This window comes from Pristiophorus japonicus, chromosome 14 (assembly GCF_044704955.1).
Source record: "Pristiophorus japonicus isolate sPriJap1 chromosome 14, sPriJap1.hap1, whole genome shotgun sequence".
NCBI classification, from domain to species: domain Eukaryota; kingdom Metazoa; phylum Chordata; class Chondrichthyes; family Pristiophoridae; genus Pristiophorus; species Pristiophorus japonicus.
In genome coordinates, this window is record NC_091990.1 from 80,538,386 (window position 1) to 80,558,532 (window position 20,147).

The 20,147-nt window shown below is 45.5% G+C and overlaps 1 protein-coding gene across 11 annotated transcripts in view; it reads right to left on the reverse strand.

The window, feature by feature from the left end:
* Positions 1-17,137: 17,137 nt before the first annotated feature.
* LOC139279420 (hatching enzyme 1.2-like) overlaps positions 17,138-20,147 on the reverse strand; it is a 330,762-nt gene continuing 327,752 nt past the window's right edge. For all 11 annotated transcript variants that reach the window (XM_070898533.1, XM_070898539.1, XM_070898536.1 and 8 more), the window contains one exon: positions 17,138-18,052. In XM_070898533.1, the coding sequence (XP_070754634.1) occupies positions 17,970-18,052 (83 nt within the window). In that variant the 3' untranslated portion in view covers positions 17,138-17,969. The remainder of the gene's footprint in view (positions 18,053-20,147) is intronic.

The following is a 20,147-nucleotide window of genomic DNA, read 5'->3' on the forward strand; positions in this document are numbered from 1 at the left end:
TGGAAGACTCTCGAAGAGACTGTGTAGACCCAGATGGTACATGATCGTGAGCGATGTCGTGGCTGCCATTGCAGCACAGACAGAAGACACCTGTTCCGCAGTGGAATTGCAGACTGCTCTCATGAGGTGTCAGCTTGATGCAACCCAAGCTCAGACCACTGTCATGCAGTTTCAGCTTTACAACAACTGTTGTGTATGCAATAACTCACCAGACTGAATACTGTAAACTCCGAACAGGTACAAACTTGGCTCTGCTTTATTTGGGCCCAAAGCGATTACATTACTAGATGGCTGGCCTTTCATACCTGGGCTGCACACACCTCCGACAGTGGCGCCACCTGGTGGCTAGTAGACCCAAACATACATACATGACAATATCCCCCTTTAAGATATTAGTAACGGTCTTTTTACAAATTGAGATGGTCCAGAGCTTTCCACTCCCGAGTTGAACGTCTCAGTTCAACTCCAGCCTTGGGCGAGCGTTCTAAGTCTGTTATGACTGGGGGCGAGGTAGTCGATCTGACGGGAGTGGCAATGACCACGTCAGGAATTGAAAGTCCAGATTAATTGACCATGTTAGTGATTGAAAGTCCAGATTCATTGATGACAGCGGAGTCCTCTGATGACTGAGTGTAGGTTACTTGGTCACTGATTGTGTCTTCTTCAAACTGTTCCGGTTCATCCGTGTGCAGCAGCTTTATCTGATCAACATGTTTCCTGCATGTCTGCCCATTCTTGAACTTAACGAGGGTGGCTCTGTTGCACAGGAGGTCAGGAAAAAGAGTGGGAGAGCTATAGTGATAGGGAATTCTACTGCAAGGGGAATAGATAGGCGTTTCTGCAGCCGCAAATGAGACTCAAGGAGGGTATGTTGCCTCCCTGGTGCAAAGGTCAAGGATGTCTTGGAGTGGCTGCAGCGCATTTTGGAGGGGGAGGGCGAACAGCCAGCTGTTGTACATATAGGTACCAACGATATAGGTAAAAAATGGGATGAGGTCCTACAAGCTGAATTTAGGGAGCTAGGAGTTAAATTAAAAAGTAGGACCTCAAAGATAATAATCTCAGGATTGCTACCAGTGCCATGTGCTAGTCAGAGTAGGAATTGCAGGATAGCTAAGATGAATATGTGGCTTGAGGAGTGGTGCAGGAGGGAGGGATTCAAATTCCTGGGGCATTGGAACCGGTTCTGGGGGAGGTGGGACCAGTACAAAACAGATGGTCTGCACCTGGGCAGGACCGGAGCCAATGTCCTAGGGGGAGTGTTTGCTAGTGCTGTTGGGGAGGAGTTAAATTAACATGGCAGGGGGATGGAAACCTATGCAGGAAGACAGAGGGAGGTAAAATGGGGGCAAAAGCAAAAGATAGAAAGAAGAAAAGTAGAGGGCAGAGAAACCCAAGGCAAAAATCAAAAAGGGCCACATTACAGCAAAATTCTAAAAGGACAAAGTGTGTTTAAAAGACAAGTCTGAAGGCTCTGTGCCTCATTGTGAGGAGTATTCGTAATAAGGTGAACAAATTAACTGCACAGGCAACTATTAACGAACATGATATAACTGGGATTACGGAGACATGGCTCCAGGGTGACCAAGGCTGAGAACTCAACATCCAGGGGTATTCAACATTCAGGAAGGATAGACAGAAAGGAAAAGGAGGTGGGGTAGCATTGCTGGTTAAAGAGGAAATTAACACAATCGTAAGGAAGGACATTAGCTTGGATGATGTGGAATTTGTATGGGTAGAGCTGCAGAATACCAAAGGGCAGAAAACGCTAGTGGGAGTTGTATACAGACCACCAAACAGTAGTAGTGAGGTTGGGGACAGCATCAAACAATAAATTAGGGATGTGTGCAATAAAGGTGCAGCAGTTATCATGGGTGACTTTAATCTACATATACATTGGGCTAACCAAACTGGTAGCAATACGGTGGAGGAAGATTTCCTGGAGTAGAAACATAGAAACATAGAAAATAGGTGCAGGAGCAGGCCATTCAGCCCTTCTAGCCTGCACCGCCATTCAATGAGTTCATGGCTGAACATGAAACTTCAGTACCCCCTTCCTGCTTTCTCGCCATAACCCTTGATCCCCTGAGTAGTAAGGACTTCATCTATTAGGGATGGTTTTCTAGACCAGTATGTCAAGGAACCAACTAGAGGGCTGGCCATCCTAGACTGTGTGATGTGTAATGAGAAAGGACTAATTAGTAATCTTGTTGTGCAAGGCCCCTTGGGGAAGAGTGACCATAATATGGTAGAATTCTTTAATAAGATGGAGAGTGACACAGTTAATTCAGCGACTAGGGACCTGAACTTAAGGAAAGGTAACTTCAATGGTATGAGACGTTAATTGGCGAGAATAGACTGGCGAATGATACCGAAAGGGTTGATGGTGGATAGGCAATGGCAAACATTTAAAGATCACATGGATGAACTTCAACATTTGTACATCCCTGTCTGGAGGAAAAACAAAACGGGAAGGTGGCTCAACCGTGGCTAATAAGGGAAATTAGGGATAGTGTTAAATCCAAGGAATTGGCCAGAAAAAGCAGCAAACCTGAGGACTGGGAGAAATTCAATATTCAGCAGAGGAGGACAAAGGGTTTAACTAGAATGGGGAAAATAGAGTATGAGAGGAAGCTTGCTGGGAACATATAAACTGACTGCAAAAGCTTCTATAGATATGTGAAGAGAAAAAGATTAGTGAAGACAAACATAGGTTCCTTGCAGTCAGAATCAGGTGAATTTATAATGGGGAACAAAGAAATGACTGACCAATTGAACAAATACTTTGGTTCTGTCTTCACGAAAGAAGACACATATAACCTCCCGGAAATACTCAGGGACTGAGGGTCTTGCGAGAAGGAGGAACTGAAGGAAATCCTTATTAGTCAGGAAATTGTGTTAGGGAAATTGATGGGATTGAAAGCCGATAAATCTCCAGGGCCTGATAGTCTGCATCCCAGAGTACTTAAGAAGTGGCACCAGAAACAGTGGATGCATTGGTGGTCATTTTCCAACAGTCTATCGACTCTGGATCAGTTCCTGGACTGGAGAGTCGCTTATGTAATACTACTTTTTAAAAAAGGAGGGAGAGAGAAAATGGGGAATTATAGACCGGTTAGCCTGACATCAGCTGTGGGGAAAATGTTGGAATCAATTATTAAAGATGAAATAGCAGCACATTTGGAAAGCAGTGACAGGATTGGTCCAAGTCAGCATGGATTTATGAAGGGGAAGCCATGCTTGAGAAATCTTCTAGAATTTTTTGAGGATGTAACTAGCAGAGTGGACAAGGGAGAACCAGTGGATGTGGTGTATTTGGACTTTCAAAAGACTTTTGACAAGGTTCCACACAAGAGATTAGTGTGCAAAATTAAAGCACATGGTATTGGGGGTAATGTATTGACGTGGATAGAGAACTGGTTGGCAGACAGGAAGCAGAGAGTAGGGATAAACGGGCCCTTCTCAGAATGGCAGGCAGTGACTAGTGGGGTGCCGCAGGGCTCAGTGCTGTGACCCCAGCTATTTACAATATACATCAATGATTTAGATGAAGGAATTCAGTGTAATATCTCCAAGTTTGCAGATGACACTTAGCTGGGTGGCGGTGTGAGCTGTGAGGAGGATGCTAAGAGGCTGCAGGGTGACTTGGACAGGTTAGGTGAGTGGGCAAATGCATTGCAGATGCAGTATAATGTGGATAAATGTGAGATTTGCCACTTTGATGGCAAAAACATGAAGGCAGAATATTATCTGAATGGCGGCGGCAGATTAGGAAAAGGGGAGGTACAACGAGACCTGGGTGTCATGGTACATTAGTCACTGAAAGTTGGCATGCAGGTACAGCAGGCAGTGAAGAAGGCAAATGGCATGTTGGCCTTCAGGGGATTTGAGTATAGGAGAAAGGAGGTCTTACTGCAGTTGTACAGGGCCTTGGTGAGGAATCACCTGGAATATTGTGTTCAGTTTAGGTCTCCTAATCTGAGGAAGGACATTCTTGCTATTGAGGGAGTGCAGCGAAGGTTCACCAGACTGATTCCCGGGATGGCAGCACTGACATATGAGGAGAGACTGGATCGACTGGGCCTGTATTCACTGGAGTTTAGAAGAATGAGAGGGGATCTCATAGAAACATATAAAATTCTGATGGGACTGGACTGGTTAGATATAGGAAGAATGTTCCCAATGTTGAGGGAAGTCCAGAACCAGAGGTCACAGTCTAAGGATAAGGAGTAAGCCATTTAGGACCGAGATGAGGAGAAATTTCTTCACTCAGAGAGTTGTTAACCTGTGGAATTCTCTACCGCAGAGATTTGTTGATGCCAGTTTGTTTGATATATTTAAGAGGGAGTTAGATATAGCCCTGATGTCTAAAGGGATCAAGGGGTATGGATATAAAACAGGAAAGGGGTACTGAGGTGAATGATCAGCCATGATCTTATGGAATGGTGATGCAGGCTCGAAGGCCCGAATGGCCTACTCCTGCACCTATTTTTTTATGTTTCTATGTTTCTAGCTCACAGTACTCAGCCTCATGGAGTTCTTCAATACACCACAACTGGCAACGAGTAACAGAAAACGAACCTTCACGTAAATATGTCTGCCATTGGAATATTAGAGAGATCCGTAGAGGGTGATGATTGGAAAGCCTTCATCCAGTGTCTCGACCAGTACTTCATGGCCAACGAGCTGGAAGGAGACATTAACGCGGCCAAGTGCAGAGCGGTTCTCCTCACCGTCTGTGGGTCTAAAATATACGACCTCATCAAGAATCTGCTCGCACCGACAAAACCAACGGAGAAGGAATATACAGAGTTGTGCTGGTTCGGGACCACCTCAAGCTGAAGGAGAGTATTCTCGTGGCCAGATATTGTTTTTAAGCGCACCATCGCTCTGGGGGCAGGACATGGCGGATTATGAGACGCCTCATGGGGCAAATGCTGCAAGACTTTTTCATGCTCGGCATCAGTCATGAGGTCATTTTTCGAAAGCTGCTGGCTTACGAAACCCTAGACCTGAGCAGGGCCGTCGCGATCGCTCAGGCATGCATGGCCACGGACAATAACACCAAACAGATATCTTCTCAGCATTGAAGCTCACTGACAAGTGCTGTGCATAAAATGATGTCGCTAGCAGGCCGAACTGCATATGGCAGGGCCTATACGTCTGTGGCTGCAAGACCTGATTTGACTCAGAGTCGGCCATTGGGGGTGAATGTGAATCCATTAGCACCATGTTGGCGCTGCGGGGGCAATCATCGGGCCCATCAATGTTGATTCAAGCACTACGTGTGCAAAGGCTGCGCAACGATGGGGCACCTCCAGCGAATGTGCAAACGTGCTGCGACATACCACATGGCAGAGGATGATCGATCCGGCGCGGATCACGCAGCACAGGCAACTCAACCCGAGGAAGAAGTGTATGGGGTACATACCTTCATCACCAAGAGCCCTCCTATAATGCTGAAAGTCAAATTAAATGGAGTTCCAGTATCCGTGGAGTTGGACACAGGTGCGAGTCAGTCAATAATGAGCCAGAAGGCCTTCGAGAAACTGTGGGGCAATAAAGCACAAAGGCCCAAACTGAGCCTGATTAATGCAAAGCTGCGTACCTGCACCAAAGAGTTCATACCAGTCATTGGAAATGCGGCAGTGAAGGTATCATATGATGGAGCTGGGTATGACCTATCATTGTGGATTGTTCCAGGCAATGGCCCAACGCTGTTCAGCAGAAGCTGGCTAGAAAAGATTAGATGGAATTGGAACGACATCAAAGCACTATCTTCAGTGGATGACGCCTCATGTGCTCAAGTGCTGAGCAAGTTTCCCTCGCTATTCGAACCAGGCATCGGCAACTTCACAGGCACCAAGGTACAGATCTATCTATGCCCCGATGCACGGCCCATCCATCACAAGGCTCAGGCAGTTCCATACATGGTCAGGGAGAAAGTTGAGATTGAACTAGACAGACTCCAACGCGAAGGAATCATATCGGCAGTCGAGTTCAACGAGTGGGCCAGTCCAATTGTTCCGGTGTTGAAAAGCGATAGCACGGTCAGAATCTGCGGAGACTACAAGGTAACGATTAACCAAGTCTAACTACAAGATTAACTACAGGACCAGTACCCGCTGCCCAAGGCGGATGACCTGTTTGCAACGTTAGCGGGGCGGTGGGGTGGGGGGAAGTCGTTCACCAAGTTGGACCTAACCTCCGCCTACATGCCACAGGAGCTGGCTGAATCTTCCAAAAGACTGACGTGCATCAACACAAACAAAGAGCTGTTTATATACCACAGGTGCCCTTTCGGGATTCGCTTGGTTGCAGCCATTTTCCAGAGCAACATGGAGAGTTTGCTGAAATCTGTTCCGCGCACCGTTGTGTTTCAAGGCGACATCCTGATCACCGGTCGTGACACCATTGAACATCTACACAACCTGGAAGAGGTTCTAAGTCGCCTAGACAGAGTGAGACTCAGGCTGAAATGCTCCAAGTGTGTTTTCCTGGTGCCAGAAGTCGAATTTTTGGGGAGAAAGATTGCAGCAGACGGCATCAGGCCCACGGACTCAAAGACAGAGGCCATCAAGAATACTCCCAGACCACAGAATGTGACGGAGCTGCGTTTGTTCCTAGGACTCCTCAACTATTTCGATAACTTTCTACCTGTGTTGAGCACATTGTTAGAGCCTTTGCACATGTTGCTACGTAAGGGTGATGACTGGGTTTGGGGCAAATCTCAAGACACAGCCTTTGAGAAGGCCAGGAACCTTCCATGTTCAAATAAGTTACTTGTACACTATGATCCATGTAAATGTTTAGTGTTAACTTGTGATGCCTCATCGTACGGGGTCAGCTGTGTGTTACAGCAAGCCAATGTATCGGGCAACCTCCAACCGGTTGCATACGTGTCTAGAAGTCTGTCTAAGGCTGAGATTACCTATAGTATGGTTGAGAAAGAGGCATTAGCATGTGTATATGGGGTTAAGAAAATGCACCGATACCTATTTGGACTTCGGTTTGAGCTTGAAACTGACCACATGCCACTCATTTCGCAGTTTTTAGAGAGCAAAGGTATAAACACCAACGCTTTGTCCCGCATCCAAAGATGGGCACTAACATTATCCGCTTATGACTATGTTATCCGGCACAGACCAGGCACTGAAAACTGTGCCGATGCTCTCAGCCGGCTACCATTACCCACCACTGGGGTTGAAATGGCGCAGCCGCAGACTTGTTACTGGTCATGGATGCTTTTGAGAGCGAGGGGTCACCCATCACAGCTCGCCAGATCAGGACCTGGACCAGCCAGGATCCTGTGCTATCATTAGTAAAGAGTTGTGTTCTAAATGGGAACTGGTCGGCCGTTCCCAGGGAAATGCAAGATGAAATTAAGCCGTTTCACCGATGCAAAGATAAAATCTCCATCCAGTCGGATTGTCTCTTATGGGGTAATCGCATGGTTTCGTCAAAAAAAGGCATGAAAACATTTATACGCGACCTACACAGTACCCACCCAGGCATTATCATGATGAAGGCAATTGCCAGGTCGCATGTTTGGTGGCCCAGCATTGACTTGGACTTGGAGTCATGCGTGCATCAGTGTAACACTGGCTCGCAACTGAGCAATGCACCAAGGGAGGCTCCACTGAGTCTGTGGTCATGGCCCTCCAATCCGTGGTCCAGGATCCACGTAGATTTTGCCGGCCCCTTTCTAGGAAAGATGTTTTTAGTGGCAGTGGACGCTTACTCCAAATGGATTGAATGCGCAATCATGTCATCCAGCACGTCCACAGCCACCATTGAAAGCCTCCGGGCCATGTTCGCTACCCATGGCTTGCCCGACGTCCTTGTCAGCGACAATGGACCATGTTTCACCAGCTCGGAATTCAATAAGTTTATGATCCATAATGGCATCAAGCATGTCAGGTCTGCTCCGTTTAAGCCCACACCTGACGGTCAAGCGGAGCGGGCAGTCCAAACAATCAAGCAGAGCATGAAATGCATGATGGATGGCTCGCTGCAGACCCGCTTGTCTCGCATTCTGCTCAGTCACCGGACGCGACCCCACTTGCTCACCGGAGTTTCCCCGGAAGAATTGTTAATGAAGAGAGCCCTCAAAATCAGGCTCTCCCAAGTCCACCCGGATTTTAATGATCATATGGAAACCCGGAAACGCCGGCAGAACACATACCACGATCGCACGGCAATTTCACATGACATTGACGTTAACGACCATGTATTTGTCCTGAATTACGGTTATGGTTCCAAGTGGGTTGCTGGTATTGTTTTGGCCAAGGAAGGCAATAGGGTGTTTATAATCAAACTGTTAAATGGCCAAACGTGCAGAAAGCATTTAGATCAAACCAAATTGCGATTTACTGACAACCAGGAACGACTTGAAGAGGACATCGCCATCAACGATCCACCAACACACACCCAACCAGCAATCGACCTTGCTGTCAATCACAAGGATGAACCCACTGTTCCTGACAGTCCAGTCAGACCAGCCACGGTGCAGTGCAGCAATGGTCCGACCAACTCACACATGCCAGGGTTTGAACTTAGACGATCAACCAGGGAGTGAAGGGCTTCGGATCGCCTCAACTTGTAAATAACGTACCGAAGATTTTGGGGGAGGGGGGGGCGGGAGTGATGTTATTTATGTAACTATGTAATACTTGCCAGCAGAGGGCGTGACTGTTGGAGCCCTAATGGTCACCTGCACACACATGAAGGGCCAGTATAAAAGGTTGGCTGCCATGTTGTTTAGGCACTCTGGAGTTGTAATAAAGAAGACCAAGATCACATCAAGTTTAGCTCACAGTACTCAGCCTTGTGGAGTTCTTCTATACACCACAGTACCTATACTATGCTCATGCATAGAGGATCAGGACCTGTCTATAGAATCCTGAGAGTACCTACTAAAATTTCTGATGGAAACCCTCTGCACTCTCCTGCAGCCAGATTTGGAGACCAGTTCCAGCCCAAGGATGATTTTTTCAATAGCTGTCAATTTTAGAGCTGCTTTGAATTTTTATGCTGCACACTCCTTCCAGAGAAATGTAGGAGATCTCTGTGACATTTCCCAACCATCAGTCCACATTATTAGGCAGGTAACTGACAGTGTGGATCACTGGGTGAACTTTCCTACTTTTCTTTGAATAATGCTAAAATTTGGTAGGCAGATAAATCATGAGATTAACGTCTCATCCGAAAGATGGAACCTCTGATACTACATTGCTCCCCGAGTACTGCAATGAAGTGTCAGCATAGATTATGTACTCTAGTTATGGAGTGGGGCTTGAACCTATACCCTTCTAACTCAGAGGCAAGGGTCACAACTGAACCAAGGATGATACTGGCCCTAAGTTTGGGGAAAACACATGAATTCAATCTCCCCCACTCCCTTCATTGCTTCCATGCCCATAATCTTGATGGCCCACTCTTCATGAAAAGTGGATCGTAGCTTTGATGACCGTCCAACACAACTCTGTAAACAATGTTTCCTATTATTTGCAGCTTTCTGCTGCAAGAAGATATAAAAGAGACATATGGAAGAAAGAGGATTGTGAGACAATGTGAATTCTACTAAAATGCCAAGGACAACAGCCCCTTACATAAGTGTGTGAACATGCAGTTGTAATAAACCGTGTGCTGGTACTATACTTGATGCTTCATACATGACCCATTTAATGATCAACATGGTCAGTAATTATGGTATGGTAACTTGACAGTGAAACATAAGAAAATATGCATGCTTATACATTTACAAATATCAGCAGTTTGGCTCTCAAATGGAGGGATGTACCAAAAGTTGGGAATGGGACTTGTGCCAGGACATTGAGCAGACTGGGATTTTGTGAAGGTACCAGGTGCGATTTCAATGTTTCATGGTGGCAAATCTTCATATCTTAGGCTTTTGAGGTGCTTCTCTTTAGCGTTGGCGACGCCTGGGCCTGAGTAGGAGGTAGGTCCCATGAACAAGATTAGCTCAGAGAGGCCTCCAAATACAGCTGTCTTTCTTGATATCTAAAGCCTGGCCACTGAATATGGACCATGGTGACCCAAAGCTGTTTTGCCAAGGAAACAAAAAATATTTTAAAGGCAACAATCAAAATATTTTAAAGGTGATTTTAAGTTGGTGTAGGAAATCTTGTACCCAACGTTGGAGCACTCTCAACATAGAAAATAGGTGCAGGAGTAGGCCATTCGGCCCTTCGAGCCTGCACCACCATTCAATAAGATCATGGCTGATCATGCAACTTCAGTACCCCATTCCTGCTTTCTCTCCATACCCTTTGATCCCTTTAGCCGTAAGAGCCACATCTAACTCCCTTTTGAATATATCTAACAAACTGGCCTCAACAACTTTCTGTGGTAGAGAATTCCACAGGTTCACAATTCTCTGAGTGAAGAATTTTCTCCTCATCTCGGTCCTAAATGGCTTACCCTTTATACTTAGACTGTGACCCCTGGTTCTGGACTTCCCCAACATCGGGAACATTCTTCCTGCATCTAACCTGTCCAATCCAGTCAGAATTTTATGTTTCTACGAGATCCCCTCTCATTCTTCTAAATTAAAGTGAATATAAGCCTAGTCAATCCAGTCTTTCTTCATATGTCAGTCCTGCCATCCTGGGAATCAGTCTAGTGAACCTTCGCTGCACTCCCTCAATAGCAAGAATGTCATTCCTCAGATTAGGAGACCAAAACTGTACACAATATTCAAGGTGTAGCCTCAACCAGGCCCTGAACAACTGCAGTAAGACCTCACTGCTCCTATACTCAAATTCTCTTGCTATAAAGGCCAATATGCCATTTGCCTTCTTCACTGCCTGCTGTACCTGCATGCCAACTTTCAATGACTGATGTACCATGACACCCAGATCTCATTGCACCTCCCCTTTTCCTAATCTGTCACCATTCAGATAATATTCTGCCTCCGTTTTTTCCACCAAAGTGGATAACCTCACATTTATCCACATTATACTGCACCTGCCATGCATTTGCCCACTCACCTAACCTGTCCAAGTCACCCTGCAGCCTCTTAGCATCCTCCTCACAGTTCACACTGCCACCCAGCTTAGTGTCATCTGCAAACTTGGAGATATTACATTCAATTCCTTCGTCCAAATCATTAATGTATATTGTAAATAGCTGGGGGCCCAGCACTGATCCTTGCAGTACCCCACTAGTCACTGCCTACCATTCTGAAAAGGACACGTTTATTCCTACTCTTTGCTTCCTCTCTGCCAACCAGTTCTCTCTCGACATCAATACATTACCCCCAATAGCATGTGCTTTAATTTTGCACACTAATCTCTTGTGTGGGACCTTGTCAAAAGCCTTTTGAAAGTCCAAATACACCACATCCACTGGTTCTCCCTTGTCTACTCTACTAGTTACATCCTCAAAAAATTCTCGAAGATTTGTCAAGCATGACTTCTCTTTTATAAATCCATGCTGACTTGGACCGATCCTGTCACTGCTTTCCAAATGTGCTGCTATTACGTCTTTAATAATTGATTCCAACATTTTCCCCACTACCGATGTCAGGCTAACTGGTCTATAATTCCGTTTTCTCTCCCCCTCCTTTTTTAAAAAGTGAGGTTACATTAGCTACCCTCCAATCCATAGGAACTGATCCAGAGTCTATAGAATGTTGGAAATTGACCACCAATGCATCCACTATTTCTAGGGCCACTTCCTTAAGTACTCTGGGATGCAGACTATCAGGTCCTGGGGATTTATCGGCCTTCAATCCCATCAATTTCCCGAACATAACTTCCTGACTAATAAGGATTTCCTTCAGTTCCTCCTTCTCGCTAGACCCTCGGTCCCCTAGTATTTCTGGAAGGTTATTTGTGTCTTCCTTAGTGAAGACAGAACCCAAGTATTTGTTCAATTGGTCTGCCATTTCCTTGTTCCCCATTATAAATTCACCTGATTCTGACTGCAAGGGACCTACTTTTGTCTTCACTAATCGTTTTCTCTTCACATACCTATAGAAGCTTTTGCAGTCAGTTTTTATGTTCCCTGCAAGTTTGCTCTCATACTCTATTTTCTCCCTCCTAATTAAACCCTTTGTCCTCCTCTGCTGAATTCTAAATTTCTCCCAGTCATCAGGTTTGTTGCTTTTTCTGGCCAATTTATATGCCTCTTCCTTGGATTTAACACAATCCGTACTTTCCCTTGTTAGCCATGGTTAAGCCACCTTCCTCATTTTATTTTTACACCAGACAGGGATGTACAATTGTTGAAGTTCATCCATGTGATCTTTAAATGTCTGCCATTGTCTATCCACCGTCAACCCTTTTGGTATCATTTGCCAGTCTATACTAGCTAATTCACATCTCATACCATCGAAGTTTCCTTTCTTTAAGTTCAGGACCCTAGTCTCTGAATTAACTGTGTCACTCTCCATTTTAATGAAGAATTCTACCATATTATGGTCATTCTTCCCCAAGGGGCCTCGCACAACAAGATTGGCAATTAATCCTCTCTCATTACAGAAGACCCAGTCTGGGATGGCCTGCTCTCTAGTTGGTTCCTCGACATATTGGTCGAGAAAATCATCCCTTATACACTCCAGGAAATCCTCCTCCACCGTATTGCTACCAGTTTGGTTAGCCCAATCTATATGTAGATTAAAGTCACCCATGATAACTGCTGTACCTTTATTGCAAGCATCCCTAATGTGATGTATGTAGCACTCGAATCACTGACTCCACACAGTCTGGTGTTGTAGTAACTGCTATGACCTTGGTCCTTTATTGTGTAACTCCAGAATGCCCCTCAGGTGTGGTGGGCAGCCTTTTATACTCTGTCTCGCAGGTACTTTCGGGTCTCACACCACAGTATACCTTGTGGCGCACCATAGTAACTATACATTTAATGTACATGGACAATACATAACATCTCACTCCGCGACACCCCCCCCCCCCCCCCCCCCAGTTTCAAAAGAAAATTGCCGGTAACCTCGGCCTTGTTCGTCCTGGTTGATTTGTGAGTGTGAGCCCATGACCATCCACTTCCCTCTACCCCCCCATGTAGAGATTATGCTTGCGATCCAGTGCAAGCATGTGGTGTTTGCAGTCCTTACATGGGTGATACAAGTACACAAACATAATCTCCTGTAGAAAGCAGGTACACATGGACAGTACATTTGTATGATACATATAGATGTGTTGAAGAGTTATATCAAAAGGTTGCAGGTACACTGAACAGTTATTAAATCCCAGCTCCACTGGGTGAGGTGTGGTGGCGGCATACTGCCCCTTTTTGCCCGAAGTAATGGGCTGCGCTGAGACAGGGTATGGCAACTAATGTGTTGCCTCTGTTCTCAGAAAATAGTTGCCTTTGCAGCTTGTCTGCAGCTGCTGAACAATTGCATAAATCACATAAAATCAGAAATCGCATTAATTCATTAATCATGTTAGTCACAGATCCATTAACCCATTTAACTGTGTATTTAACTGTGATATTAATTCTTTTCACCCATCATATCAATCATTTTAATCATAGTAATCATTTTAGCATCAAAATATTAACTCTTGTCATAAATCACGACATCATGCAAATCACAGTAATCATTTTGACTCACTCCTTACAAAAGTCTCTTTGTGGGGACCGCCAACGATGTAAGGCCCCTTGAAGACTCCCGGGTACATTTCCCTTTTAAGACGCCATTTTGTTTTTTCCACGAGGTTTCTACTGGGCGCCGCCATTTTAGGTGCTCTGATGGTGCCTGCCTGCCTCTCTCTGCTGCCATGAACTCGCTGTGCTGCTGGCTGCTCTCCCTCTCTCTCTCAGAGCCGCCACACTCTGAACGCACCCGGGAGCCGGAGCGCACCGACCTCCGCATCCTCCGGAGCACCCCACACAGCTGATTTTTTTGCCCGGGAGCCGCCACACACACACACGTCCTCTGGAGCCGACCTCCTCACTGCCGCAGCCGATCCTGGACGAGCCCCGCTCCTCAGAGCACCGGCCCTCACGACATCGCCGAGCGAGTCCCGCTTCCTGAACTACCGATTGACCGCTCCTCCCGCTGCAAGCCCTGCGAACGGCCGCCTCTGCCTGCGGGCCGGTGGTGCCTACTAGAGCAGCCCGTCGAAGCCCTTCTCTCTTCTCCAGCCCGGTCAGCGCTGCTGCTAGTTCCAGCGCCTCTTTCTCACTCTCAGACTTTGCAGGGGGGAGTCGACAGCCACCGCTGCTCTGCCCAACACCACACATGCTTCCTTCGCTGCCATCCGATCCGAAGGTGGAGGCCTGCTCTGCCTGTGAACACGGGGGACAGCGGTCAGTGGAGGAATGAAGTCTTCCCAGCTCCCACGGACCTTCCCCATCCATCTCCTGCCGAGTAGCGTCGGCCCATCACCTGCAATGATCACAAAGGTAAGCCGTGCGTCTCGCCACCGTGGGATACCTGCACATCTGCTCTGCCAAGAACAGTTCCTTAGTGTAGGTGCGCAGCTTCGCCGTGACCGGGACCAGCTTGGGTCGTCCAGCTGGGTTGAACCACAGTTTATCAAAAGTTTCCTGACTCACCAGCGACTGACCCAACCCCGTGTCCACTTCCATACTCACTGGAACTCCATTAATCTTGACTTCCATAATCACTGGGGCCGAATCGTCGGTACACGTATACAGTCCAAACGCATCATTTTCTTCGACCTGGGGCTGGGATGCCCGTCAAGCCAAACCACAATGCTCCTCGTTGGATAGCAGATCATCTACCATCTCCTCAGCCACAGTGAGTCATGTTTCTTTTGCACATATGCTGAAGGTGGCCTTTCGTGTGGCAGGTATACTTCGCAAACCTGCACCAGTGAGCCCCATGGCTTCTTCCGCATCGCCAGCATGGTGCTACTCGATTAGCCCCCATCGGCGGATTCTGAGTTCCAAGACCCGGTGGTCTGTGTTCTCTGCCCTGGGCAGAGCCACGTTCTGCTGTTTTGTCCGTGACAGGCGCTATCCTATGAATAGTACCTGCCGGGTTCGAGACCGTATGGATCATCTGCTTGGTGCTGCAAGTCGAGGTCATAAATACCCGGCTGATGTTGATAGCTTGCTGCAGGCTGACTGTAGGTTCAGTAGATAGCAGCTTGTGAAGGAGACCCTCATGGCCAATCCCCATAACAAAGATATCTCGCAATGCCTCGTTAAGGTGTGTGCCAAAATCGCACAGCACCGCAAGTCTCCTGATATCCGCAACATATTTTGTGACATCCTGGCCCTCAGGTCTGCAGTGGTGGTAGTTGTGCCTGTCCGTGAGGATGCTCTCCTTCGGTTTCAGTTGGTTACGAATGAGTTCAATCAGCTGCTCATATGACTTGTCCTTGGCACTCGCGGGTGCCAGCAAATCCCTGACGAGACGGTAAACCTCATCGCCACAACTGGACAGCAATATAGCCTTACGCATCTCTATCAGTGCATTCGTGTTCCCAGTCAGGTCGTTTGCTATAAACTAGTACTTGAGCCTTTCCGTAAAGGCATCCCAGTCATTACACTCTGTGAAATCCTTTAGCGTGCCCAAAGTAGCCATGGTTGCGTGAAGAGCTCATCCATGTCCTCGTCGCCAATTTGTGATGTATGTAGCACTCGAATCACTGACTCCACACAGTCTGGTGTTGTAGTAACTGCTGTGACCTTGGTCCTTTATTGTGTAACTCCAGAGTGCCCCTCAGATGTGATGGGCAGCCTTTTATACTCTGTCTCGCAGGTACTTTCGGGTCTCCCACCACAGTGCCCCTTGTGGCGCACCATTGTAAGTATACATTTAATGTACATGGATAATACATAACACCTAATTTCCTGTTTGATGCCATCCCCAACCTCACTAACACTGTTTGATGGTCTCTACACAACTCTCACTAGCGTTTTCTGCCCTTTGGTGTTCCGCAGCTCTACCCGTACAGATTCCACATCATCCAAGCTAATGTCCTTCCTTACTGTTGCGTTAATCTCCTCTTTAACCAGCAACGCTACCCCACCTCCTTTTCCTTCCTGTCTATCCTTCCTGAATATTGAATACCCCTGGATGTTGAGTTCTCAGCCTTGGTCACTCTGGAGCCATGTCTCCGTAATCCCAATTATATCATATCCGTTAACATCTATCTGCGCAGTTAATTCATCCACCTTATTGCAAATGCTCCTCGCATTGAGACACAGAGCCTTCAGGCTTGTTTTTTTAACACCTGGTTAAGATTAGTTTTGCTGATAATGGGCAAATTTAAAGAGCCAGTGACCCTGAAAATGATTATCCCCTGTATGAAGATACAGAATAAATGAGGATCCAAATGGGCCGAAATTGCCCACCGCTGGAAACAGGGTGCACCTACCCTGTTTTTGTTGATTTTACCGGCATGGTGGATGTGGTAGTGTCTTGAGCGAAATTCATTCTTTGTTTTTTTTTTCTCGGCGGACTGGAAGTTGGTCATAATGGGGGCAGATATGCAGCAGTAAGCGGAAATTTGCACACTAAAGGGGTGGAAGTTGGGGGTGGGCGGACTGACCTCCACTGTCAGTCATCAGCGTAGCACTGATGATGTCATTACAGCGCTGCGTCACAACGGCTCTCGCCTTCACATAAAGGGGAGAGCCTGCACGATTGTTTAAGTTCGATTTACTGGGCCACCGGGGAAGGTTTCGACCGGGCCAGCGGCCTGGCACTCAAGAGGAGGTGCCAGGCTGCCTGTTGGTGGCCCGGCTGAACCGGAGTATAATTGTTAGCCAACAAAAAAAAATATGGCGGTGCAGCTCCCTTTAATGGGAGCCGAACCGCCATTTTACAAGGACTACAGCCTCACTGCACCGGCAGAAAAATGCAGCTTTTGGCACCGTGCGGCGGGAGCAAGATTTTTTCGGTGGGGAACTTTGGCGATGCACGCTCTAATGAAGCACTTAAGACAGATTGGCAGCAGCGGAGCGGTGGAGGTGCGGGAGAGCGGGTCACCATCAGGATACCACAGGAGTGGAATTTTAAAAATGGCGGCCATTACATAGAAATCGGTGGCCATTGCACTCCACAGCCTGGCCGCTGATATCTGGCGGTAAAAGGCCTTAAGAGAAGAGGCCCCATGGTGTTTAAGTGGTTAATGTCTGATAAATGTTTCAAAACACCAAAACATGGGGCAACAAGTTAACATTTACAGTAATTTTAATAACCTAGAAGTTTACAGATAAACTATTGAGATGTTTATTTATAGAACTATAACAGCACAAATGACTGTAGTGAACAAACCAAAGCCCCTGAGCCAGCGCAATCTTTGTTGGTTCTTCAAAAAAGACAAAAATTGCTGGATTGATCTTATCCTAAATTTATAATCCAGGAGAAAACCAGTCAAAGGAAAATATTTTGGAACTAAGTATGTGATTGTCTTGAAAATTATTACATTGTTCACTTGGAGCCAAAGCCAGCTCCTTCTCGGCTATTGTCTATGTGTACACTTCAAGCAAAGATATCACTATTACAGTTTAAACAAAGTACTAACATTTAAAAAATATTCTCCTTCTTTAAAATTAGTTCTTTCACTGCAGTTTAAAATACACAAAAAATATTTTGGTAAAAAACAAATAATTAGTATACCTCAATATTAAATGTATTTTTCACGGAGTTGGAATTGTATAAATGTGCACCTATTCAGTACACATCACTATATTTCTGCTGTCAATCTGAAAAACACCGTCATCCTTATTTAACGACAGCATTTTTCAACTCTGTAACACTCTTTCGTGTTTTCAGTTAGACACAAGACTTTGCTTTGAAGTATTAGTAATAAAACATAGAGCGTTAATAATAAGCAGCTCACTTGAAGAATTTTTGATCATGTTTGCATAAAGGCATAAAACCAATTTAAAACTTTTAACATGACTAATATACAACAAATCTGCTGAAAATATTTTGGATTCTAGAAGTAGAGATTGGTGTGAAAAGATAAAAACAAACGCAGTTTCTGGTTGTTCTGTAGAAATTACATTGTCCATGAAGAAATGAGTAACATGCACAACACCAATGTAAATGCATTGCATTGGCTCCGCTGAATAGAACCTTCACCTAAAAGAATTGAAAACAAAATGAGGATTGTTGTGAAATAAACCTGAATAACTAAATAATACTTTCTCAATTTATTTTAACATATCAAAAGTCTTCATATCTCACATTCTCTATAAATGTAACACTTACTTCTTGTAACATTCATGCTATTTCCATCATACCTGTCTGTCACATATGTCTGTAATAGTTAAGTTTGCTATTGCTAACCTTATTTCTCACAGTTACCTCTGTTTAACTCATTCTTCCCACTTGACGCAGTTCAGGTCAGGCATCTTGCTGACTTGTCCTGCTGCTGCCTCTCTCTGCTATCCAGCTGGCTTCCTGCTGTGTCCCAGCGAATACATTCTTTGAAGCATCTATTGAACTACATTGCCGCCAATCTGACAACTTACCTGCGACCAAAAAATAAATCCCCAATCATCAAGTTCCCAGTCTCTGCTACTGCTGAGATTCTGGCTACCTCTGGCCATTTTGGGCCTACAATGATGGTGCTGCCATTGCCAACAAATTGACTGTTGGTGACTTTCATGTTTCCACTCATTAGCATTTCCTCCTTCCCTCTGAAAAGTGTTTTCCGGCCATCAGTTTTCAGTCAGTTGAAAGTGCTTACATCAGACTGAGTAATCACTTCCCTATAAGTGACGTATAAATTTACATAGGAATGAGGTCCTGCTGAAATAGTTTGAGGAGTTGGGGTCCAATTAAAAAGCAGAACGCCAAAGGTAATAATCTTTGGATTGTTAACTGAGCCACCCGCCAGTGGGTATAGGGGCACGCAGATTAGAAAGTAAAATGCGTGGCTCAAAAAGTGGTGTGGGAGGCAGGCTATTTGCTTCATGGGGCACTGGTGACAGTACTGGGAAAGAGGGAGCTGTTCCGTTCGGACGGACTCCACATGAACCAGGCTGGAACCAGTGCCCTGGTGAATCGAATAACTAGGGCAGTAGACAGGGCTTTAAACAAATGAAGGGGGGTGGGGGGCGTGGTGGGAGGATTCAGGAAAGAGTAAATTTAAAAGCATCAAGAGAAATGTCAAGACTTTAGAGCAGAGCAGAGTTTTGGGTAAAAATAAGCAGAGTGGGTCAGGAAGGGACAGAGAGAGTTATAGGGCAACACTGACAAAAGTGACATCAGGGAAAAATAGAAAAAAGTCAAAACTAAAGGCACTATATCTGAATGGGCGAAGCATTCACCACAAAATAGATGAATTAATAGTGCAGATAGAAATGAATAGGTTTGATTTAATAGCTATTACGGAGACGTGGTTGCAAAGTGACCAAGGTTGGGAACTAAATATTCCAGGATACTTAACTTTTCGAAGAGATAGGCAAAATGGAAAAGGAGGAGGGGTAGCCCTGATAATAAAGGATGGGATAAATACAGTAGAGTAAAAGGATCTTAGCTCGGTAAATCAAGAAGTAGAATCAGCTTGGGTGGAGCTAAGAAAAAGAATGGGGCAGAAAATATTGGTGAGAGTTGTTTATAGGCCCCCAAACCATTGTGGTAGTGTAGGGCATAGTATAAATCAGAAAATTAGAGGTGCATGTAACAAGGGTAATCATAGGAGACTTTAATCTACATATAGACTGGGCAAACCAAATATGCAGTAATAGTGTAGAGAACGAATTAATGGAATGTATACAAGATGGTTTTCTAGATCAGTATGTTGAAGAACCAACTAGGGAACAGGCTATTTTAGATCTAGTATTGTGAAATGAGAAAGGGTTAATGAATAACCTTGCAGTAAAGGGCCATTTAGGGAAGAGTGACCATAATATGACAGAATTTTATATTGAGTTTGAAAGTGATTTAGTTAAATCTGAAACTAGGGTCTTAAATCTAAACAAAGGAAACTACATAGGTATGAGGGGCGAGTTGGCTAAGGTAGATTGGGAAACTGCATTAAAAGATATGACGGTAGACAAGAAATGGCTAGCATTTAAAGAATTAATAAATAATTTACAACAATGTACATTCCTTTAAGGCACAAAAATCCCACAGGAAAATTGGACCAACCGTGGCTAACAAGAGAAGTTAAAGATTGTATTAGATCGAAGGAAGAGGCTTATAATGTTGCCAAAAAGAGCAGTAAGCC